This window comes from Vidua macroura, chromosome 8 (assembly GCF_024509145.1).
Source record: "Vidua macroura isolate BioBank_ID:100142 chromosome 8, ASM2450914v1, whole genome shotgun sequence".
Lineage (NCBI taxonomy): Eukaryota > Metazoa > Chordata > Aves > Passeriformes > Viduidae > Vidua > Vidua macroura.
The window spans coordinates 26396866-26422654 of NC_071578.1; the positions used below are offsets into that span (position 1 = coordinate 26396866).

Sequence of the window (25789 nt, forward strand, 5' to 3'; positions counted from 1 at the left end):
ACCCTCTGAAGGATTTGTGCCATAAGATCACTCCTGCCTACTGTTGTAACATGATTCTGGTCTTACAGCTCCTAAAAGCACCCACAAATGGAAAAACTCATCACAGCGTTGTCTACCTGATTGGCTTCAGTCCTGAGCAGCAGTGTCTACATACAAAGAGCTTTATGCCAATGAAAAACCATGTTATATTGATGCCTTTTGCTTCTCTGGATTAATTTGGTCCAGTGTGGATGTCTCCTGGATGCTTTTACATATAGATAGTGATACAGTGTTTTGTAGAAGTATTCAGAATGCAGTGTTTGAGAGCAGCATGGGCAATAGCACATGGAGAATTTGCCCTGGAGCTTATGGAGCCGTTCAGTTGCCCTTGAATGACAAACTGATCCTCCAAGAGGGATGAATGGGAAGGCAGCCACACAACTGAGACAGGATAACCCTGCCCAGCATCCCTCTGCAGCTTATGGCTAAATACCACATGTTGTTGCAGAGGAAGGTTGCTCGTAGCAGCTTATGTTCTCATACAGAGGATAAAACTATTTGTCTGCTGAAAATGTCCTCCCAAGCACGAGCCTTGTGCCCTCATGAGAAGGGACAGTGTTCCCTACAGCTGCTGTTTTCATTTGGGTGGTTAAATTCCAAATGAATGTAAACTACTGGAGGGGAGCAGAGAAGCTGGAGTTTGTCCAGGTAAATATTGGCATGTAATAATTGCAAGTGAGCTTGTGTTTGCTTCTCTGGGAACGGTTCACAGAATTCATGTACAGGCTTTGCCTTAGTCACAGCTTAAATGCAGCTGTCTCAGGGGAAATATGGAGGTTATTTAATAGTGCCCAGTAATGACACAAAACAACTTAGGGCACGAGGAGAAGGCACCATATTAAATTAAAACTGCACAAAGCAAAATTTAGGGAGACAGAATGTAATTATCCAACTTGGATCCTGGCCAAGGCACTGATGCTAACACCTTTATTATTAAAAAAAAAAAAAAATGCCACGAGAGCCAGGAAAATCAAAAACAGATAAGACCTTGCTTTCAGTCTCTTTTCTGAAAGATGGCACCTCAAGTAGCACAGTGCCCATTAGCACTGTGCCAGGGCATTGATTCAGTACCTACTAAGAAAGAAGAAGGCCACCCACTGAAGAACATGCATAATTAAAGCTAAAAAATGAGCTGCTTTCTCTGTGAAATACAGTGTTCTCATAGCAGTGTTTCCCCAGGAATAAACCATCAGGGAAAAAAAAATAGTTTGCACTTCACCTCCGAGGAATTTTGCAAAGGTCAAGCACTAGAGCCAGCTGGATGCATTACTTAGTGACTTGACCATTTTATTATTGAATATTTAATTGGGTTTGTTTTTACAATCAACTATTTCTACTCATGTTAAAATGAGTAAAAAAAAAATCCCATTTTTACAGTGGTAGACAGTGAGACAGAGGCAGCCAAAGGAAACAAATATAACCAGTTGTCCTTGATGTTCAGCAGTTTCCAGCTCCTTTGGTAACTCCCACCTTCCAGTGATTTTCTCAGTGTTATTCTAGGAGATTGCAACAGAAATCAGTATCCTTATTGCTGCCCAGCAGTGTTCTGCAGAAGTACTCCAGATTACACTGTGAAGTCCTGAAGATACATCATCAAGTACTTGCAAGGTTCCATGGGCATGTGGGAATAGGGAAAGGGAGAAAATGAGTTGAAGGCAGATGTGGTGGGAGCACAGTTTTGTACTCTCTGTACAAATTAGAGACACACAGACTGGAAGTGACCCATACATTTACCACAGTTATGATTTCAGGCATGGACTCTGATTTGATCTGGATGTAGCCATTTACCCTTTACAGACTGGGTGTCTTCCTAAAGGAAAATCCAGAGATTTCCCCTTGATCAGAGGTTCCACAGTTGATTGTGAAATCATTTGAGATTTTAGGGTCTGTGTTGTACAGAAGTCCTTTTCAGGCTGAAATTCAGCAAACCTGTGTAAGATGGTTACTCAAATATATTTTTGACCTTCACCAGTCCATTGTGCTGTTTTGCTGAATGGGTAGATATTGAGTTTTAGGAAAACAGACACAGAAGGTATAGATAGCCTATGTAAAAGTTGCACAATGCCATTTATTTCATGTTCAAAAATACGGGCACTATCCTTGCACGTTTGTGTGGTTTGGTTTGGGCTTTTTTGCTACTAGGATATTTCAACTTTCCTGGGTGCATGCTAAATTATTTGTAAGATTGAAACTGCAGAGCAAAGTCTGCCTTTTGTGAATAAATATTAAGCACATTATCTAGGTATACTAAGTCTTCACAGGCAGCAGCTTCTACTGTACAGCTCTTCTGTATAATATGCCCTTCAGAGCCTGTGCATTTACCAATATGATTTTATGGGTATCTGTAGTAAGCTGGAACATTTTAGATTAATAAATTACATAGCAGCATTATTATGTGCAGGTTGTGTTTGCTCCACAGTTACAGCTGAGAATGACTTTCCACTGTAAACCCAAAAAAACACAGCTGCCTTTTATAATCAGAAAAGTTCTATCCACTTCAAGTATAAAGTCATAGCACACAGGACAGGAGAATAAGAGGTTCTGTCCTCGGGCCTCATCTTAAATGCAGAATTCTATACTGAGTTGAAAGAATTTCAGAAAACAACAAATACAGCCAGAAAATACCACAATATCTGAGGACAAAATTCTGAAATTAAAAGTGGTTTTTTCAAACATAGATTTGCATGGGTCCTGCATGAGCAGGTCCTTAATACCATTAAGAACTCGTTTGAAAAACCACTGCAGTTTTCAATATTTATGATTTATCATGGATGAAAGGTGTTTCTCTCCACAGGACGATTTCTCAACTTTTGGTAGCTCTTATGATCAGTGCTGAGCACTTTTCAGATTCCTTACCTGTGGTGTCTGCATGAAAACAAGCATAAACTTTTAATCAATCTTTTTTATATATAGAGTCTTCCTTTGTTAATGAGCAGAAAAGGCTAGAATGCTTTTCTCTTAATCATATAGTAATTTCACTAATTCCAGCCTTCTTAGTGATCATAATACAAACCACAAAAAATGTACTTTAAATTTCTTATGAGACAAAGAGAATACTGGTATTCATTAAGACACCAGGCTCTACCCATTCTGATGAAGGTTCATTAAAATGTGAGTGACTATGTTTGTAACCTTCTTGGCCACTAGCACACAATTACTGCATGCGTATAAAAAGAAAAATAATGATCTGATGCTGCAGCATCACCATCAGTGCCAGAGATACGGATGTACACGGTGAGTCAAGATCCATTTTACAAGTTGTCATTGCTCTGTTTGGAGCTTGGATGTGCAGGGGTTTCTGACAGCCAGTGAGGAAAAGCAAGCACTGGTTCATAGCTGTGAATTGTGATAACTTACCTGGAGTTTCATCCACAGTGGAGCCTCACTCCAGTCCTCCACAGTGCCTCTGCTGTGGAGCTATTCTGCCACACTCAAAGACAGTGTGCAGGAAGCTCCCCAGCTATCACTATTTTTCATCCCATGTTAGCACATGAAGGGTTGATAGTCCCAAAACTATACTCTTCCTCATCTTAGCACCAAAGCTATGCTCCAGCAGGTTCTAGCAAAGCCATCCACAGGGGACTGAGCTTTGAACCATAGCCAGCCACTCCTGCTGCTACATGGGATGGCCACTACATGGCCCCTGAACTACAGGAGCAATGCTTTTATAAAAATCCTATGTACGAAGATAGTAACAAAACTCATACCCTACATTCATATACTGGCATTGCTGTAGAGGCTTCTTCATGATTTTTTTTTTTTTAATAAGTTCTTTTGCAAAAGTACTTGATGCAAAAAGGTCATATTTTGTTGAAGAGGTATCATCTTGGAAAAGGAGATAGATGAGGGTACAGCCACATTCACACTTCTGAATGACTGGCTTGGCATCATGCTCAGTATTTGAAGTAAAGGGAAGAAGGAGGAATGGAGGGATATTTGGAATGATGGTGTTTATCTTCCCAAGTAACTGCTGGGTGTGAGGGAGCCCTGCCTCCCCAGGGATAGCTAATTACTTGCTTGCCCATGGGAAGTGTTACACTAATTCCATGGTTTTTCTTTCCTTGTTTGTGTGGCTTTTACTTTCCCTGTTAAATTGCCTGTTTCTCAATCCATGAGTTCTCCAGCTTTTACCCATTTGATTGTTTCCCAATCCTGCCATTGCAGAAGTGAGCGAGTGGCTGTTTGGGGCTTGGCTGCTGGCTGGGGTTAAACCAGACAAGGTTACTCCCTACCCAAAGAATAGCCCTGACTCGGCTAAAATTGTCACTCCCATGAAGAGGAAAATACCAGCTTTTCTCTGGGTCTTGGGATTTTGTTATTACTATTAATTTAATAATCACCTTTTCAGATACTGTGGTGACAAGAAAAAAAATTACAAAGGGAGTAGATAATAGGTAGTATCCAGTCCAGGATTTTATCAGATTTCTTTCATTCTGTTGTAGAGTGATGCAGCAAGACAATAGTACTGACTTCAGTGCTACCCACTGTAATAGGGTGGAGAGTCAGAGCCAGTAACCTTCCCATGGTAGCTCTAGTAAGTACTCCAGTGTTCAGTAAAAGAGGAAATCCCTCCTTCTCTTCTTCCTGGTATTTTGTATCTTTTAGCTATGAGCAAAAATGTAAAGGGCTTTGGTTGTCTTATTTTCCCAAAAGAAATTATTCTATAGAAAACATCCATTACTGCTTACTCTTTAACTAGATGTTATTCCCAAGTGCTGTGTAATCATTAAGTGAGCTTTAATTTGAGAAGTGTGCTGCTTTTAGCACATTTTCACTTATGTAGTAGTAAATTAACTATAACAGATTGTAACTGTTCTCCATCATTTAGCAATAACTAAATCTTCCCATAAATATCTTTAAAACCAAACCAAGGTATTTTTATGGCACTTGCTCACCACTTGTTCTTATTTCTCATCACAGCTTAAACAATATCCATTTCAAAGAAAAGATTATTTTTAATGCTGAGGTTCAAAATTTCAGTTCATTTGCTTTCTGGTTACTGGGAAGGAAACTGCACCACCTGAGGTATGTCTCACTTGGCCACCTCTGGTAGATGAGCAATGCTTTGATAACAGGGATGGAAACACTTCAGTGGCCTAAGTGAATTCGCTGGATCAATGAGGCATCTCTGCATTTCCACAGTGATTTCTTTCAGTGTCTCACAGTTTCACACATTTGTATCACAGATTTTGCTTTGGTAGTAATCAGCAGCAAGTCTCTGGATGACGACAATGCTAAGGGCCAAATCCCAAAAACCCAGTAACCAAACAAGAGCCTGATATTTAGAGGAGCTCTCACCTTTTTATCTGTAGCTTTCTGAGTTTGGATGTTAAGTCAAGCCTCTATGCTCATGTCTAAAGGGGGAAAACTCCTTCTGAAAGACTGTCCTTATGTGACACTTCTTCTCTCTGTCCCTATACAGACAGGGAATGACCATGATTAATTAGAATAGCTACTAAAGTAATTTCTTGAGAACAATGATGATATTTAACTTCAATATTGTTTTCTCCAGGGCTTTGCCCTGATCCTTCAGGATTGTGCACTTCAAAGGGAAAAAAAATGGATCTGGCACTTACATTTATGCTAGGCTGACATTACTGGTTTGCTGCCAAAGAGGCATATCACAGAGGCACCAGCTGAGGGATCTCAGCCACTGAACCTTGGTGCTAGCCTTACAAGAAATCACTTCAATGGTGACATAGACTATCTCTGTCCTATTTGTCCTTAAAGTTACACAAATGCCATCCCAAGTTAAGTTAAATCACAGCTTTCTCATATAGGTACATGACCCTTCAGAATCAAACTGATGCCATCAGCTTGTTTCACATTTCACAGCCTCAAGCAAAGTCTTAGAGGATGAAAATTTTGCTTATAAAAATCATTCTCTATCCTTACTCTCTTATTGCCCCCTGCATATCACAGACCTCTTCATAGGACATTATCCTTTCTCTGGAGTTTTCTATATTGTGGCTTTAGGTTTTTTGGTAGTTTGATTTTTTTAAGGGCAAAAACAAACATGACATTAAAAATAACTGTTATTCTTCTGACCTCAGGAAAAAAAATGGGTATGCGTTTTAAAATCTGCATTTGAAATCTGTTTAACCATAATGGCCTCTGTCACTCGGAAATGTTCTTCCTGTTCTTCTTTGACACCTCTTTCTCTCTCAATTCATGGGGATTTTGGTCTCTAGCAGAAACCAACAGAGAACAAAATAGTTAAAAGAGGCTAGTGGAACTTGAGTTGCACAGGGGTGTTACATTAATTATTTTTCCAGTGAGTCCATATGTTCTTTTAAATATACAGAGTAATGGCATTAGATGGGTAATAATCAGTGATTTCTCTCAGTAGTTTTAGCTGAATTGTGAAATAGAATTGTTCCCTGGAAGCTTATTTTCACTTGGCAAAAGGAAATACATTCATTAGTCATGCCACTGCAAAAGCAAAACAGAACAGGAATTCGTCCAGCATTTTCAACACTACCATTTTTTAACATGTAGAAACTTATCTTTTCCTTTATATGCATCATCAAAACAAAGTCTTTCTTTTGGAATTTGGGATTTTTTTTTGAGGGAGGGTGTTTTGGAAGTGGCCCACTGTCACAAAAAAATTCAATAAATATTGCTGTATTTAGAACCTGGATTTCTGTCTGGGTGACTTGTATGTATAACAGTTATGTGTCCACTCTTCTTAAGGATTTTATTTTGTCAATCCATGTTATTTAGATATTTATTATTTCAGTTCTTATGCTGTTCTGAAAATTGAGAGAAATATTTGTAGAGCGTGATATTTTTACAAATGTAAACATTTTTTCATTTGTAAACAGTACTCCTTAGAGCCTGTAGAGAAAGGCATGTGTGAGCAAGTCGAACACAAGTTATTTTACTCCTGCATCTCCATACCATAACCTTGTTCTCAGTTCATGTGAGGCCTCTGTTTGTCTTGTCCCAGTGTATTAAACCACGTCAGCAGAGGTTTGATCTGTATTATGTTTATGTGGCTCGGCTTAAAGTTATAAAAGGGCAAGTTCTTTAGGACAAACTTCTCTCAGTAGTGGTGCTTGTCTTAGTATTTTGAGAACATGTGTTTCCCTCTCAGTCTTTTCATTGACAGCCATATGTCAGGGAGTGCTGCAAGCAGACAGCCCAGATTCACTACAGGTGTCCTGGTGATAAGAGACTGTTATGACTCTGATTGTAAAAATATCTGAAATTTTCATCAGATGTGTAATATTAAAAGCATGCTGCATAAATTATGAAAAGAAAAATGGAAAGTAGCTGAGTTGTTTAACACCTTAAATAAAAGGACAAAAAACAGGTGGATCAAAGAAGCCGAAAAAGCAAGCTTGTTTGCTCTTTTTTCATCAGATGTTACTTGGATCCCAGGGGGTTTCATTATCCAGATGGAAAGTACAGGGCTTGTTTACCAGAGAGCCAAGGCTTACCCTGAAATGACAGCCCCGTCTGCAATCCCCTGGGATGGTGTGGGCAGAGCCATGGGCACAGCTGAGCTCACTGACACCTCACCTTTGGCTGGGATCCTTGGAAACCCTGGTAGAACAAGCTCAAGACTTCACAGTTTCCTCAACCCTTCACTGAGAACAGGGCCTTTGACTGCAAACCCCTTTTGCCAGCCTTTGATTTCCTGTCTGCACCATGTGCCTACTATCAGTTTACAAATAAAGAAAAATTAAAATTGGTTTATGAACTGTTATTATTATAACTGAGTTCTCCTATTAGCTAGGTCTAAATGCTTTTATATATTCCACACCTCTGTTGCCCTTTGAGATTTTTAACTGTTGTTTTCTTGTACATTAATAATTTCCTTGTATAATTGTTCCCAAGAGAATGAGCTGAAAGAATTATGAATTAATTTGCATCTTTTAATGTACTAATAAACTTTGCAAGTAGAAAATTTCACTCCATCCAGGTGGAAACCAATCACTTTAAATCAAAGCTTACTGAATTTCAAATTGGGGTTTTTTTTGAGGAGTTGGAGAAGAACAGTGCTCTGCATGTTAAAAGTAATTAGAAAGCACAAACAGCAATTTCAGACAAAGCCCTGGGTCATGTTTTTGCTGCAGCACAGAGTTCATAGGCACTTAGGAAAATGAGTATTTGTTGTATTTAAACAAAATGAATAGCAATTTCTTGGAGGTTGAGAGGCCTCAGGCTGTAGATGTAGATTTCACACTTTCATTGAAAAATATTTTTAAACTGATTTAGCGGTTTTTATTGTCTGATGTAAATAAATAATTCATGGTATAGCCTCTAAAACAGGGTTCAAGAAAAAGAAATGTCCTTTTATGTACAATTTATTCAAATAGAACTTTGAGTGAACAAAATGTTCTATCTCATGTATTCATTTATAGCCAAACAATGTCAGGTCCTTGTTCACCAAAGCACTCATCTTCATTTAACTCTGAGCACTTGAGAAACCAAAGCTCTCCTCCCGAGTAACTAAAGAAACAAGTTCTGAGCATCTACTCTGAGTTTAATACGTGGGAGTGTTCATCACACAGTTACTGACAAGCTTAAGCTATTTACTGAACTGGTGATTTCACATCCAAGTTTATTTATCTTCATGTATGGTAGCCTTGGTAAATCTGGGAATAGAAATGCATTCTCTAGCCCCCATTCTCCAAATGAGACACAAAATATATAATTATATGTTATATGATTTATATAAAATATATAAATAAATTTATAATGGAGAAGACAGGTTTTGATATCAAGCTTCTGATTTTGGAAGTTTATTTTAGTAGTTGATAAAGTTAAGCATTAATATTTGACAGAGCAAAAGCCATTTGTTTAAGTGGCTACAAACTGTAGAGGCCAGAATGAATCCCAGCTGGGTTGGGACACAAGGGACAGTGCAGAAGGGGGAAGGGACTGAGGGAGGACAGAGTGAAAGCAAGGATAAAACATGGCAGGTTTGGCAGCAGGCAGAAGAGTGATGGAACTGTGGCAAAGGGGAGGCCAAGGGAAGGTCACAAGAGGTGAGAAAAGGCCAGGTGGGCACATGCTGGGAAAGGAGCAGGAGTAAGAGGAAATGGGGGTGCCAGGCCAAACAAGGGGTACTGCTAATAAGGCAGAGGGAGCTGTGTCTCTTTCCTGAGGGAGCAGATGCAGATTAGAGGCACAGCTTCATCAGGATTATTGATATGCCAATAGAGAATCAAACCTACAAAAAAAATGTTCAATACAACCTGGATGATGTTTCCTCTCAGAAAATAGAAAAACAACATAATTTCTAAAAACATGGCCTAAATATGAATGATCAAGAAACTGAATGCAGGAATTTTTCAGCAGACATGGATGTTTAGACTTTTTATCCGCCTTAGGGCTTTGAAGAACATAAGCTTCTTTATCAACATAGCCTGATATGATGTTCCTTTCTTTAGCATGCCCAAGAAGGAAAATATTGTACTGATTGAAGAAGCCGCCAACAGAACCCGTTTCTCCCACAAAGCTCCCAGGCACGCAGGTTTCCACACATTCTACCTGAAAGAGTTTTTCTGTTTTAAGTTTGAAGTTTGCAGAGTGCTTGCAAAGCAAACTTGTGTGTGCTTAGAGCATTGTTTGTCATGAAAAGTACTGACAATAGCAGAACACCCTAGCAGTATGAAAACACACATTTTAAGCAGTTGCTGTTTTTATTATTCGAGATGTATTGTTTGATTTTTCAATCCAATGCAGAGACTGAAAACAGATAGGTTTTTTCCCATTCTTACATGATTTTTTATAAAAATGTATATATAAATTTTAAATGTCTGTGGTAATTAAAGGATACTTTTCCTGTGCTCAAAACAGCATTTTTACACACAAAAACATTCAGCTATCCTTTGAACAGCCCAGAAGACACTATTTGACACCAGAAGTATCTGCCATGATAGATTAATTTTATTTTAGCAACAGATAAAACATGTAAAATTCTTTATAGCAGACAACCTTTCTCCAATTCCAGACCGGAATTACTTTTGCTTAAAGTCCTCAAAATACACAATCTGCAGTACAAATTTCAGTGCAATGCTTTTGAAAACAAGCAAGGTGAAAACCACACCAGAAAGGAGGGAAGACACCTCAGAGCCAGCACAGTTCAGTACCACTGAAATGAGGCTGCTGTCTATTTAAGATGTTTTGAGATCTAGCCAAATAATCCAAGACCCTGACAATTATCACACCTGTAGAAAATACAGACACTGCTTCACTCCTGGCACTAGATCTTGGTGCACAAATTCCTGCACGAAAGGACTTATTCTTGCATAGTAAAGTAATGCTCTATTTAATGGCATTTTTTTCTTGCCAGGATTTAAGAAAGTCATCAGTACTGTCTCCCCAGACTTCCCTCCCCACTGCAGTGTTTAATGATAACAAAAGTAAGAACATGGTGCCTAATGAATATTCATTTGTCACATGAATACCAGCAACAGATTAAGTCCAAAAGTCCCCTTTAATCTCCTGGGAGAGATATGTGGAGTGCTGGAGTCAGCACAGCCAGAAAACCTTCAAAATATTTTTCTTCAGAGCTAATTTGAAAACTTCAATGGCAAAGTTTACCCTAAGGAGAAATGGTGCTAAGCACAGATTTATTTCTTTCCTGCTGATGAACACAGCCATGTGAATGACTGAGATGTTTTTTCTTGCAGGAGGGTGCCAGAGCTGCCAAGTTAAAAGCGTAAGCTTCAAAACTGGCATTATTTATTAGCACAATAATGGGCTTGTTGTGGCTCCCGTGGCTTTCCAGGATTGCAGAGGGCTAAATGTAAGTGTACTTTTGCTGTCAATGCAGGCAGCTGGCAAGGCAGGGTGTGTGGTTGAAAATACACCCCTTGGTGTCTCCTGCAAGATGCAGGCACTACTTGGGATCCTCACTTTCAGGGCAAGGCAACACAATCTCTCCAGGAACTATTTCTCTCTGAAACTTTATTTGTTGAAAACACATGATGTTTCTCTTACAGGACTGGGGGGGCAGAGACTGGACGAGTCTCTTTTGGAGACAGGCAGTCAGACCAGCTTTCCCCTTGGGCACTGCAGCTGGAGACCACCATCCCTTAAGCCCTGGCATCAGCCATTCATGGCAATGTCACTGCTGGGAACAAGCAGGGCTGGGAAGTAGGGGAAGAAGAGCTGTTCCTCACCTGGTTCCTGCCTGGAAGAGAGGCAGGGTTTGGAGCCTGACCTCACACTTCCCTCAGGATACTCAAGTCCCCTCATAATGGCATTTTCTGATCTTGCAGAATTTCTAGTTAGAAGTTAACCCTCTAATATCAATTTGACCTTCTCTAGAGAAATGTAAGATTTCCAACACATGCAAAACATGTTGTTAAAAACATGGCCTATTGAAAAGAAAAACAAGTTTTCCTGTTTATACTTTTGATTACTGAGGAATTGATCACCTATTTTCAAAAAACAGTATCTTCATGAGGTTTCTTTTTTATTACTGTTATTTTTGTTGCTTTGAAAATAACTTTTTTTACAACTATTTACTGTTTTCCAAATCCCTCTTATTGGTGCATATCCATCCTAAAAAAGCCAAAAGTGCTTCAGATCCTTCAGGAATCATCAATACTTTGTAGACTCATAGAATAGCTGAGGTTGGCAGGGACCTCTGGAGATGATCAAGGCCAACTCTCCTGCATAAGCAGGTTGCCTAGGACTATGTCCAGTCAGCTTTTGAAAATCTCCATAGAAGGATTCCACAATGCTCTGAGCAACCCGTCCCACTGTTCAACCACCCTTACAGTAAAAAAGAAAAAAAACTCTAAAAAATTCTTACGTTAAAAAAAAAAAAAAAAAGTTTTATATTTCAGTTTATGTCCATTGCCCATTGTCCTGTCACCAGAAATCAGAGAAGAGTCTGGCTCTTTGCTCCTGCCATCAGCTATTTACACACACTGATAAAGTGCCCTAAGTGCTCTCTTCTGGCGGAGCAGCCCCACCCTCCTCAGCCTGTCCTTGGCAGCCAGTCGCCCCTGGGGACTCTCTCTAGTGTGCCTGCATCTTTCTGCTCTCCAGCTGGGCAGCCCCAGCCTGTGCTGGTGGATGTGCCCCTGCCCAGGTGCAGGGCTTTCCACTCCCTTCTGCTGAGGTGCATGACACTCCTGTTCGCCCAGCTCTCCGGCCGGTCTTCCCCCTGGATGGCAGCACAACCACCGGCTGCAGCACCCACGCCTTGGAGTTCTGTGCCACTGCAAACCTGAGGGCACCTCTGTGCCACCAGCCAGGCTGCGAACAGAGGCGCTGAACAGCACCAGAGCAGGGGGTGGATGCACAGAGCACTTGAACAGGGCCCCAAGGAGGAGCAGTGCTCTGGAGTTCAAAACCCAGCTTCCATGGGGGCATTTGGCTGCTGTCTCCCCGCCAGGCCTCTCTGTCCTGCTGTTATCCCTGCTCTTGTCGGCCGGAGCTCCAAGTCTCAAAGCACAGCTCGGCAGCATCACCGGGTGGCACAGGGACCGAAGTCCTGCCGCAGGGAGAGGTGCAGGGACACCCCCAGGCAGGATCCAAGCTGCTGCTTCCAACCGAGAAACCCCTTGGGATTCAGAGACCGCTGCTGCCCCGCTCACACACAGATTTGGCCAGCTGGAGCATTTACAGGTGTTCACCATCGAGGAGGAAATGATATCTCTTAGCAGGCAAATTTCTGTGAGAAGGCTTCTACAGCTGAGTTTGCTGCAGGGTGGGCTGTGGGTTGCTTCTGACAAAATTATCTATTTAAGAAACAGTTTGGGGAAAAGCTGGGATGAGTATCTTATTTGAAAGTCTCAGGAGAGTTCTTTACGTGATTATATGTTGTAGTAAAAGAGGTTTGATTCCTTGCATAAATTATTACTATTAATAACTTAATTATAAATTTAAGTATTAATTATTATAATGAATCCTTTAGTACCTAACAATTATAGAGTGTTACAAACTCTGAAATAAGCACTACAAGTCTCTAAATAAACAATGCACTCATGGTCTGAAACTGACTTTATTTTTCTTGTGTTGTAGGAGACCTCACTACAACAGACACCAAAGCTCTGGGTTTTCACTTACTCCAACAGAAAGCAAACAAGTGTCAAAGTAAGAATCACATAGTAGGTCTGGCCTCTTCTGATAGAATTTCTATCTATCTGTCATGTATTCTTCTGCTTCATTCTTCTAAATTCCAATTCTTCCTCACAATCTTACATGCTGGTGCACTTTCAGATTTCCTCCGTATCTGATCTCTCCTATCTTGACTTTCATTTTGTGAACTAGCAGGTCACTGTATTGCCTTCCTTACAGTTTAAACAAGGAGGCTCTGAGATACAGAAAGGATAATCTCACAATTCTCAAAAGCCTATCTGTAACTCGCATTCTGTTTCTGGACTTAATTCCATATTCAAGGCATCTTTTTTTATTATACTTGTCTTTGATCCTGCTCAAGACCATTCACAGTCTGTTTTACTTGGCAGGGAAGAACCATGGCCATATGTAGTGTTAAGGTTGAAAGAAATGACACAGCTGTGGTTGGAGTGGAGCTAGAAAGGGGCTCCCAAAGCAAAATTTTATATCAATTTGAGGGTTTGATAGTCCAGGGAAGTGCTACTCTGTCCTTCCTAAGGCTTAGTTTAGGATTAGAGCTAAACATGGAAAAAAATTCAGAGCTCCATTTGGAGTGAGGCTGGAAGGAAGCTGCCACTAGAGAAATGGTTCAGCCCAAAATGGGATGTTTAGCCCGGGAAGGGCTGTGGAGCGCCCCTGCAACGCCGGGCTTAGAGCCGGCAGTGTCCACTTTTGTAATTTACATACACAACCCTGCTTTTTGTGCTCATCCGGCACGCGAGCACCAGCCTTAAAGCATGTACTGTGCCCACAAGGCAGAGAGACGTAACTCCAAAGAGGTTACACAGGGGGGGTGCTGTGCTGTAAGGGGAGGAAACGCAAAGCTCCTGAGCTGTCTGACACGCTGGGAAGGACGAGACCGAAATGCACAGGCGGCAGAGGCCGTGAGCTGTGTGCAGGCACGGGCAGCGTAACGCTGTACTCCCAGAACACTCAGCGCCGCCATGGCACCGCTCCGTTGCCGCATGGGCCCCTCACGAAGCCGCGGCCATTCCCGCAGCCCCGGGCGGGCACGCCCCGGGCCTGCGCCTGCGCCGAGCGCGCCCCCTGCCGGCGCGCCGCCCGCGCGCTTCCAGAACCATCGCCGCCCCGGCCAAAGATGGCGGCCGCGCGCGCGTCACAGCCCCGCCGGCCAATGGCGTCCGCGGGCCCGGGGTCACGTGGCGGGAGCGAGCCAGTCGCGAGGGGTGCGCGGGGCTGCTGGCGTCACTTCCGCTGGCGGGGGGGAGGGCCGGGCCCGGTGCGGCGGCGGAGCGGGGCCGAGCGCGCAGGAGGCGGCGGGGACCGCGCCGGGCCGGGGCCGGGGCCGGGGCCGGGGCAGGTGCGGGGCCGGGGCCGGGGCAGGTGCGGGGCCGGGCCGGGGCTGGGGCGGGGGCCGACAGCGGGAGAGGGCCCGACCCGGCCCGGGCTGAGTCGGGCGCCGCCCTGCCGGGGCTGGGAGGGGTTTGTGCGCGCTGTGGTGCGGCAGTGACTCCCCAGCGTTACGTTACGCTACTGCCAGTTAATGTGTGGGGATTTTAGCTCTCGGCTCTCCGCCCTCCTTGCTCTTGATAGAACACTTGAAGTTACCTTGCTCTGAATGGCAGTTTCCAAAAAGGAAAGTTAAAATCTCCGAGTTACAGCTCCCTTGAGTTAGTTAGTTAACCTGGCAGTTCCTGCAGGCCGTGGTGTCCCCGCGGGAGGGCTGCGTTTGCTGGCACAGTCATGAAGTGCTTCCCGTTACAAAAGCAGCATTTCAGAACTGCGCCGCAGAGCACAGTGACTTTCTAGCAGCAGGATTGTTCTATTCTCTGGCACTCCTGTGTGCTTAATGCGAGCTGTCCAATGCTGTGCGTCCTTGTTCCTCACCCGCGTTCTAACCTGCCTTTCTTTAGAATTCTCTTAGCTTATGTTGGTCGCTGAGCACATAAGGTATGACCGGGCATGTGAAAAAAGGCACTGGTAGTTGGGGTGTTCCGTGATATCAGAGGTTGTGTGTAATTGTAATTAAAGGACATTAAAGTGACTCCAAGGCCTTGGGGTTTTTTGTATGATGTGCACCGTTTGTGGCAGTGAGCTGGCAGTTTTCATGCTGCCAGTGCAACACACAGGCCGGTTCTGCTGCTGCTGTGGATTTACCCGTGAGTGGTGTCACTGTTTTCTGATCAGAATTGCTTTGGCTGATCTGAACCAGTGTTCTGGGCTGTGACCTTGACTGAATGCTGTGCCCACTGAGGTAACTGATTCTTTAAAGGCCAGCTTAAAATCTCTTTCTGCTGTCCTCCATCATACATAATGTGCTGTTTGTTCATTTGGGTTTATACTTACATGGAGTTTTAAGTAAATTGGGAGAACAGAGTAGTCATGCAGTGTTGTGTCTCAAAACAAAGGTTAGTTGCCAAAGTAACTCAAACATAAATACATTAAGGGTCTTGATTTAATTTATGCATGTGGAAAGTGGAATGTGCTCCTGTTTTTGAGTAAGTTTTGAGAGAGGAGTCTCTGCTGGAACTGAGAGACAAATACAGGTAAAGCAAAGTTAAACTGTGTCTTTAAGAAGGTTTTATCTCCTATTACAGTACTTCAGTGATAATATTGTTTTTACTACGAATTTTCAGGTTTTTTTACAGGTTGGTTGGTTTTTACTATTTCTGTTGTAGTTGAGAGTAAGTAGTAAGTGTACCTTGTCTGAAAACCATGTAACAAAACAGCAAAATACATTTTCTTGTGCATTTGCAGGAATACAGTGTGTTAAGTTTTCTCAGCAACCATGCTGGCTGCCAGGCTGGTGTGCCTGAGGGCACTGTCATGCCAGACCATCCGCCCCACCATCACTCAGGCTTCCCCAGCCTTGAGGAGCTCCAGCATAAAAGCATACAGGCTGTGGCAGCCTAGCCAGGTAAGGTAATTCTCTTTCTGATGGCCCTGACTGCACATATTTTAAAGGGTTGAGTGTATTGCTAAAGGAATCACTTTTCATGGAGTACCTGATGTGAATGAGCTTGAGCCTTCTGCTTGTTTGAGGTACCTGCTCTAATTTACTGAAGGAAAAATGTTCTTCAGTCAAAACACAGGGGTTTTGGAGCAGATGTAGTGAAATGTTCTGTTTCAATGACTGACTTGGGTCTTGAAATTAATGGGTGAAAGAGGATAGTTGTGGATGGACAGGCCTTACTAGGTAACGTGAGAGGAACAGAAATTCTTATCCTGTCTCTCTGTTCCCAAGTTAGAGTCTTAGATATACCATTGAAATAAACAGTTTCTTTTTAATTATTTTAGTCCCTATATGTGTTTGGAGCTGTAGTGTAGGTTAGAGCAGTTTCTGAGCTATGACAGGACAGTCACAGATCTAAGCAGCATTTTTAAAAACCACACTGTCATTATCCTGAGACATTGTTTCTCCTTCATTGAGAGAGGATGTCACAGACCTGCAGCTCACAACTGTTAGGGGCTGTTGTTGCTCTTCTGCCATCTTGATGAAAGTGCTAGCGGCAGATTCTTCATTTCTTTTGTGTTTTCCTCTTAAGCATTCTATGGTTTTAGGTGCATGGTGGGCTTTTTTGTGTGTGTGAGTTTTCTAGCATTGGACTGGATTTCATTAGCTGCTAAGCACAGCCAAACTGAAGGGCTCTGGTAAAACCCTTTGAATTGTAGTGCTCTAATGGCTCATGAGTAATGTTTGTAGGTTTTGTATTTTAGTGTTGAAACAAACTCACAGCTTGATGTGAGTCCTTGACTGCTCAGATGCAATTTTAATTTAAAAATTCCTGTAAAAATGGTAAGAAAACATAAAGTTGTTTTTGAACTTAAATATGAGTGTATTCTTTGCTGCTCTTGCAACTTACCAAGACTTTGAGCAGCATACTATAATTACTTGGAGCTTGTTGACCTTAAAAATCTTGAGTTTCTAGGCCTTCATTCAAGGTTTGTTCTATAAATCAAGGTTAGACTTGAAAGCAAGAAGTTTGTGCTGCTTTTCCAGCTTCAGTGTCTCTAAAATAGCAAAAAGTATTGTGGAAATTTTTTTTTTACATTTAAGTGTTTGCATGAAGAGTGTTTTAGCATAGAAAGGAAACAGCTTTTTTACAAAACAAAAAAGCAATTATTATGTTCTTACATTTAACAAAGAGGTTTGTGGCAGTGTTTAGTACAGTGGGACTAAAGCAGGAAGAAATGCAGTCTGAAAAATCCAGCTGCTGGAATTCACTGCATTGGTTCTGTACTTCTAGCATAAGTGAATGTTTTTCACAAGGGTTCCTAAAGTTTAATGTTCAGTTGTTTTCCTCGGCACAGTTGCTTGGTATGTATGAAGGTAAGCACAGATTAATAAGAGATTAATTAACAATTTTAAGTGTAGCAATAAGTTGGTAAGACTATCTTCTATTTTATTTTATTAAATATTTCTTATGTTATTTTTGAATTTAACAGAGTTATGCCACCAGAGCAAGAACGAGTGCAAGGCGTGGAAAACTTAGCCAGGAAGTGAAAGAGGCAGCATTTGAGCCATCTGCAGAAACTGCACTTAAAGGTAGAGGAGCTCTTCTTTAAACACGGAGTATCTTTCAGCCTGAACTAAAAACTTCCTTGGAGGAATATGTTTTTCCCTACTGACTGGAAATTAAGTGAAGCTTCTAGAAGGAGGGGTAAAGTGGAGCAGCTATTGCAGATACATCAAAATTCATGTGAGGATGTTGTTAACTATCCAAGAAAAAGCATTCATGAGAGTGTGTGTTTTTTATTTCTTCACACAGCTGATCGCCTGGGGAAATTCATTGTTGCTGGAGGTGCTGCTGTTGGCCTGGGAGCCCTCTGCTACTATGGAATGGGCATGTCCAGTGAGATCGGGGCTATCGAAAGGGCTGCGTAAGTGAGATGCTTTACCTCTTCAGTGAAGCAAATCTCCTCTTTAGCTGCTGTCACCCCGTGTACACTCAGCTTAGGTTTTTCTAATCTCTGAAGAATAAACCCCCAGCTATGTCTCTGCAGGTTTTTAAAGCAAAATTAGAATTATTCAGTCTTAAATGGGTAGTTTACCTAAATGACCTAAATGAGTTTGTTTGCTAAATCTAATGTGAAGAGTATGTAAACTTGTCTTATGAGGTGTGCTCCAGATAAGTTAGGAAGTGTGGTCTTCTGAAAAGCATTGCTAAGACCAGTTTCCTTGGTGTTCTTATGACACTGTTCATTAAACTTTAATTCAGCTGTTAGAAAGTCTTCATTAAACACAGTATTTTGGCATAAGCTTTGATCTAATAAATGTGTTCTTAAAACTTCGCTGAATTGCTTGTTGGTCAAAAAAAAGCCCTGGCTAATGGCAAAACTCTATAGTTAGACTTGAAAGATGGGTAGTAATCAGCATGGGCTTGGGAGAAATGTGTTGGGGACATTTTGCTTTATTTTGCATTTGTAATTGGAAGTGGCAGTCTGCATTTATGATGAACGTGTGCCATTTTTGTCTATGAGAAGCTTGTCATAGATAGAGCTATGTCTTATTTTTTTTCTTCACAAGTCTTGAATAACAGGTCAAAGGAGTGAAGTGAGAAAAAATATATGCACTGTGTTCAAATTTAGTGTTAGCAGGGAAAGTTTTCTTTCTACAGTGTGAGCAAATGATACTGCAGAAACTCACGTATGTCTAGGTCTGTAGCTATTGTTAGAGCTCTCAAAATGACGTTTGTGTCCTGTGGTGTCAGATAACCATGTGCACTATGACTCAGCAATTTGTGAGCTGCTCAGCGGGCTGCTTAGTGCCAGTACACATTCTGTAGACCTTTTACCTGAAACCAATTTATTACATACACACACCGTTCTTTTATTTTTTCTGTAGTTCAAAGCATCTGTTATTGTTTTCCATGCATGCTTCCTGCTTAGAATTGAATTGTAGTTAGCATTATTTGAATTTTCAGTGTTTCTACTGAGTTAACATTAGATTAAATCAGCAAGATTGACAAGTTCAGTCCCCATTGTAAAGTAAACTCATGGCAGAAGTTGCTAGACCACATCATTATAATGAAACCTCCCTTATATCCATGGCTATGAATGCACTTAACAGCTTGATTGTGTTTTTTAGCTGCTCTCTGTTCTGAACCTGGTACCTGCACAGCTCTGTATGACTGCTTATTTTTCAGTATTTGGCCACAGTATGTGAAGGACAGAATTCAGTCTACGTACATGTACTTTGCGGGCAGCATTGGCATGACAGCTCTGTCTGCTGCAGCAGTGAGCAGATCTCCTGCACTCATGAACCTCATGACAAAGGGCTCCTGGCTGGTAAGCTTTGTTATAAAAACAAAAGTATTTGCTGAGGAACGCCACCAAAGATGGTTGATATTAAAAAATCTGAGAAATGTAACTACTTGGTGGAAAGCAAGGCAAAACTTGACCTACATTAGTGTTCTTGTCCATAAAGACTGTTCAGGTATCCTGATGATATTTTTTGATGTAAGATTCTAGTCACATTCTGACATGTATTTTCTATACTGTTTTGATGGTTTGTCAAAGATAAACTACATGAGCAAAAACTGCTATGCTAGTCTTACCAGCTGTATATGTGCAAATAAGAACCTCTCAGAAATAGCTACCTAAAGGTAATATCACAGTTTCTTTTGCTGTCTGTAAATAGAAATTGAGGTGATCCCTGTGCATTCGTACTCTGCCCTGTGCTCTGCCATGCAGCACTTTTAAAGCTGTCTCTGTTTGCCAAGGCTGAAACAATACTGATAGGCTTAGTATGTATTCAGTGTATTAAGTGGAGCGAAACAGTAACAATTAAATGCCAACACCTACATAACTTAAGGAGATTAATTTGATAAAGCATCATTGGTGATAAAAGTTGAACATTTCTGACCAGTTTGGTAGATGTTGAATGATTCTGCTTGGAATCATGAGTAAGAAGAGCCACTGAGGTTAAAAAAACTTTGGTAGCAAAAGCTGGTAAACTAGGTGTTGGTTTTGGGTGGAGAAATGTACAAGAAAAGAAGGAAGGCTAATACATTCCAGGTACCTTCATGAGAGTGAGGGGCAGAACCATGGGTTTTCCTTTTCTTACTTTACACAGCCAAGAGAGTTGCCAACTTCATAATTAAATTTAGATTTCTAGAAAACTGAGTAAAAATAAATGAAAATTACTAAGATGTAAGCGAACTAAGATCTGCAAAGATTTGACTGTAACCGTACAGGAGCAGAATCAATGAATACTCCCTCCAGTTGTGAATTAGGTTGCTGTTTTCAGAATCAGTGTTGACTATTAGACTAGGAGATTAGAATAGAGACCATATGTCTGTATGCTAACTTGAGCTCTGTAATGCTGTTTCTTCAGGCAATTGGTGCAACTTTTGCAGCCATGATTGGTGCTGGGATGTTGGTCAGGACCATATCCTATGAACATAATCCCATAGCTAAACATGCAGCGTGGATGATGCATTCAGGTATGATGCATTTTAGTGTTTGTTGTAGAGATGTCTGTGTTTCAGCGTGACTAGATGCTTACTTTAGCTTTAAAGTAAATTTTTATATACTGCTCTGGGGGAGTTGAGATTTTTCAGAGATCAGAAAGAACTCCTGAATGTCAGGGAAAGATGTCTTAAGTGTCCTTAAACAGAACTCTAGTTTTTTTCATAGTCTTCTGAAAGTCATGCTCAAGTTAAACTTGAGGTATATATACTCCACACAGAAAATAGAATTAGATGGTTTCATGGCTGCTTTGGTTTTGTGAGTGCTTTCTAACACTACCACTTCTGTAAGTGCTCTTGTCTACACTAACCATTCTTCAGCTGTGCGGGATAGGAGGTATTTGAAACCTGACCAGAAAAAAAAGAGATTTTAGTATTAGTTTACTTTTGATTTGTACTCACAGCTAAAATACCTCATGGACACACATCTCAATTTCTCACTAATGATACCTACTTCAAATAACAATGGCTCTCATTTTTCAAAACTGTTTTGATAGAAATATTTTGTGGTTCAGAAAAGACGTTGGATGTTGGGCACTGGAATCATATTTGCCTCTCCAGAGCTAACATGTCTGCCAAGAAGAAATTATGTTCATTGTAGTGATTAAGTGAAACAACCTAATGAGATATTAATGGGCTAGATACACATTTCCTACAAGCCATTAGTAAAAAAAATCTTACTTGCCTAACTAATTTTTGTATCAGAAATCCATCCTGCTTTTCAGTGTTGAATGCTCCTAATGCTATTATGTAGTTGATAAGTCCATGCTAAATATCTCTTCTTACCAGCTCTGTTATGAACCAATCAGTATGTTGACTTTTGTTAGTCATATTTTTTCCCCAAGATAAACTCCCTGAAGTATTCTAGTGCTAAATAAAAGTACATAATGGAATTTAAGGTTGCTAATTTATTGTGCTCCCTTCTAGATAAGAGCACAATCAAGTTCATTGGTGTTTTGTCGTGCATGGATTAGTTTGAGCCATGCCATCTGGCTGGAGATGAAAATCAAGTGGGTTTGGCATGTGGTGTTCCAAGTCTTACCTGTGTTCTGTTTTGCTTTGCCTAGGTGTCATGGGTGCAGTGGTGGCTCCTCTGGCCTTCCTTGGTGGTCCTCTGCTGATCAGAGCTGCCTGGTACACTGCTGGAATCGTTGGGGGGCTCTCAACTGTGGCCATGTGTGCTCCGAGCGAAAAATTCCTCAACATGGGAGGACCACTCGGCATAGGCTTAGGCTTTGTTATTGCATCTTCAATTGGTAAGATACTGTTTCAGTACTGGCATATAAAGTAGATTATGAACTTAAGCTACTAAGGTGCAGCTCACAGTTGCAGACTGGTGTGCCCAGTGAAGATTTGCCTTAAATATAGCCCTTGCAGCTCCAGCAGAAAATATTCTGTCACATTTGTTCTTGAAAAGTCACATGAAGTTATGGTTCTGGCAGATATTAGTCTGACAAACAGCCGATAGGGGTGCCTTATATTTTAGATACTGCCAGTGAGTAGGGAAGGCAGTAAATGTGATCTTAGTTCTTGATCCACTTGTTTTCCTTCATGTGTTTTAGTCATTGTGGTAGTCATAGGTACTTTCACCTGAAGAAAAATGCGCAGTTCCTCGGGGTGTTCAAAATTAACAGATCAGGTTGTATATGGGACCTCTTCAGTGTGCATGCATAAAGCTCTTAGTATCAAACACACACCACAAACTGAGAATTGAACACGTACTGGAAAATGTGTGCTCCAGTGACTGGAGTTTGACCTAACTTGGAGTAGCAGATACACACAGTTACCTTTAACAGCCTTGTACATTCCTCTGCAGGATCCATGTTCTTGCCTCCCACCTCTGCTTTTGGCGCCGGCCTGTATTCGGTGGCGGTCTATGGTGGCCTGGTGCTCTTTGGCATGTTCCTGCTCTATGATACACAGCTGGTGGTCAAACGGGCTGAAGCTCTGCCCCTCTATGGAGTGGCTAAATACGACCCCATCAATGCGTAAGTGTTCTCTGTTACCACAGCTGATCTCTGTCTGGGTGAGAATTTGCTTCAAGTCTGAAGTATGCTTCAGAGTTTGAAGTATGCTTTGAAAATAGCCTTTTGTTCATTGTTCAAAAGTGTATTCTGTTAAATGTGAAGAATCACAGGGTTTGAAAACAACAGTGAGAAAATAGCTACTGAAGTTAAAACTGAAGTCATTGTGAGAAACAGAATTGAGCATGTGATATCACATACTTCCAGCAATACATTCTAAAATGTATTTTTGTTTTCTAAAGTACTGCTGGCAGAATTTATACCTGCTTTCTGAAAATAACTTTCTGAAAGTATCAGTTGAGACAAAAAAGTTAATCTTCCCATAGTCATTTAATATTTCTTATTCTTTGTCACTAAATAAAAAAGCTGAAATGGTGTGATAGGGAAGGAAGGATTGACTCTTCAATAAAGACCAAGTTTGACTAACAAGTAACTTTCTTGTAAATGTCTGTCTGATGCTAGGTAAATTCTTACCTCCTTTGGTTCTGTTTCATTCTAATTAAAGTATAGTAATATCAGTCTTCTTGAAAATTTTTGGAGATAAACAGCTCAAAGTTCAATATAAAAGCTGAGGCTCCTGTATGAGAGCAGTATACTGTCTGTTAGGATTTCTATAAATAGTTCTTGCTGGCAGAGGTGGTAGAACAAAACACAGATGTTCTTTGACATCCAGAGCACTGAGGGCAGTTATAGCTGGGTTTTGTAAAGATGGTTCATGCAGGCTCTTAAAATGAAGTATAATGGTGTGAAACAGCAAATAATTCTGTGTGTGTTGAACAGCAGTAACTGTGATTTCTTGTTTCCTAGATGCCTGGGTATCTACACTGATACACTGAACATCTTCATTCGGGTGGCCACCATGCTTGCAGGTGGTGGAGGTGGCAGGAAAAAGTAAACGGAGACTCACCTTTGCAACTGTCTGACAGCCTACCTAGTGCACATATTAAATAAACATTCATGATTAAAGCAGTAATGCTCCAAGTGAAAGTTATAAAGCATTTCAGTATATTGGTTCAGTGCAATGTGATTCAGTCTTAGTTTTTCTTCAAACACTTTCCAGCTCTGTGTTTAAAATAGTCTGAACTGCTTCTTCTAATTGTACATTATTTTGGAAAGTAAATTATTTTTAATATATGAATAAAATAGTCCTACCTGCTTTTTAAGGGGTTTCATGGCAGTTCAACTCTTCCTTTTTTTTTTTTTTTTTTTTTTAGCTATTGTTGCATAGTAAAGGAAGTAATTTTTGAACTGGTATCCCATAGGCAGATAGGGATACAAGCTACTTCATGAGATGCTGCTTAGTTGCATCAATTTTCTGTTAAGTTTCATAAATTTTATTTTAGTGGCATCTTCTGAAGAACTGAATAAATTGTATATGGCCCTAAATGCAATCATGACTTTGACCTGGGCAGAAATTTCAGAAAACTTGAAGCAGGATTTGACAGGTTAGATGACCAAAAAGTGTAAAGGAGACAAGATAAGGGAACTATGCAGCATTTGTCCCATATGAACTTCAGTCTCCTTCTGGAGTACACATGAGAATTCCTTGCTTTAATGTTGACTGGCTATAATAGCTAGCTTATTTTGATACTAGATTTATAAAACTGTTGAATGGCAGTATAGCTCTGTCTTTCTTCTGGTGGCTAAATTCCTGTACTGCAGATGAAGGTTTGTCCAGAAGAGCTCCTAGTGATCATCTCTTGGAAGCTTGTGCAATTGGCACAGAAACTGGGAATTCAGGATGGCATGCTGTAAACCCCAGGATTATAAACTTGCCATACTGTTGTGTGCTTTAGTCTGTTTAACTCTTCTCCAAATTGATATGTTAAATGTGGTCTAAAAATGAAATTGATTTAGCACTAAGAAATTTATACTTTCCAGACTCTATATGTTTGAATAAAAGGGGAGTTCTTGGGCCATGAAAATTTTGACCTAATATCAGCAGCTCATATTTTCAGTTTCTGGCAAATATGTTATGTTTATGTATTGACCTATGAACAATAAAATTTTGGCCTCACAAGTTGACTACTCTTACTTTTCCACATGTTAATAGAAATATCTTAGTATCTCTGCACTAACAGCTTGGTGAAGAGTACTATAAATATTTTTTTGGTTATGGTTACAGTTTCCTTTGTAAGAAAGTACATATTCCTCTGTAAAAAAAATCTGCAAAGATGATTCTCAGTTTCACTGGCTAGCACCTTTTTGAGGGTGTTTCCCAGTTGGAAGATACTGGTTACTCTTAAAGTGGTTCTGTTGGTGTAACCTTTTGGCCACTTACTGCAGCCAGTGCTGCTTTTATGTCTATTACACACTGTAGTATTTTTTGACTCTTCAAACAGAGGGAAGAAAGAGTGGATTGTGAAGAACCTTGTTGCAGCTCCTTTGTGCCAAAGATTATAAGGCACAGTCTAGTTCCTGGCACTATTACAGCTGGAGAGACATCTGTAGTTCTGAGAAGGAAGAAATCTTTGGATCATGTCGGTTGTAAGTAGCCTTTTCAGAGAGTTTCATCTTTTTAAGCAATTTGATATCCTTAATTTCTTATTTTACTATAGCCAAAAACAGCACTGTGCTTCTTCTCAAAATCTGAAGTGTACAGGGAGCTGTCTTAAAACTCTGACATTTGTGCTTGTTACAAAAGAAAACTCAGGCAAAAGACCTTTTGTCTAGATTCTGAGGCTGAAGTTTTAGAGCTTGACTATAACCCAAGGGAGGGATTCCAGACTGTTTGGAATAGTGAGGTGTAGAAACCAACGCACTGCTTATGGGAGGTGTTTGCATGGAAAGTTGAGACCAAGAGGAAATGTAATAACCTTTTCAGATAGAGTGCCTGAAGAAACCCGAGTATCACTTGTGCTCAGTCTTGTGGAAAGCTGTGACTTGGCTTCTGTGGATGACATTACAGCACTAGCAGTATTTTCCTAGTGTTTGTCTCCAAAAGAAGAAAAAAAAATTGAGTTCCTTTACATGTGAAGTCTTAAGTCAAAAAGTAAGATGTATCTTAATTAAGACAGCTCTGATTTGATGGGAGATGGTAATCTAAAGCCAGCACAACCATCCGTGACTCCTGACACGCCTACTTACGATGGTGAAATTCTGTGGGATTTTTTGCAGATCCAGGCATGACTCATCAATACGTAAATTGAATTTGCCTAAAAATTCCCCACCTTCTACGGTAATTCCTTATTATGTGTGCCAGAGGAC

The 25789-nt window shown here is 40.8% G+C and overlaps 1 protein-coding gene across 1 annotated transcript; it reads left to right on the forward strand.

The window, feature by feature from the left end:
• The first annotated feature begins 14450 nt into the window (after positions 1-14450).
• Positions 14451-24602, forward strand: GHITM (growth hormone inducible transmembrane protein). The gene is made up of 9 exons (XM_053983701.1): positions 14451-14472; positions 15847-16006; positions 17536-17635; positions 17859-17970; positions 19236-19377; positions 20426-20534; positions 21626-21814; positions 22375-22546; positions 23390-24602. Exons 2-9 carry the CDS (start codon positions 15878-15880, stop codon positions 23475-23477), a joined length of 1041 nt encoding a protein of 346 aa, XP_053839676.1. The 5' UTR covers positions 14451-14472; positions 15847-15877; the 3' UTR covers positions 23478-24602.
• Positions 24603-25789: the final 1187 nt, after the last annotated feature.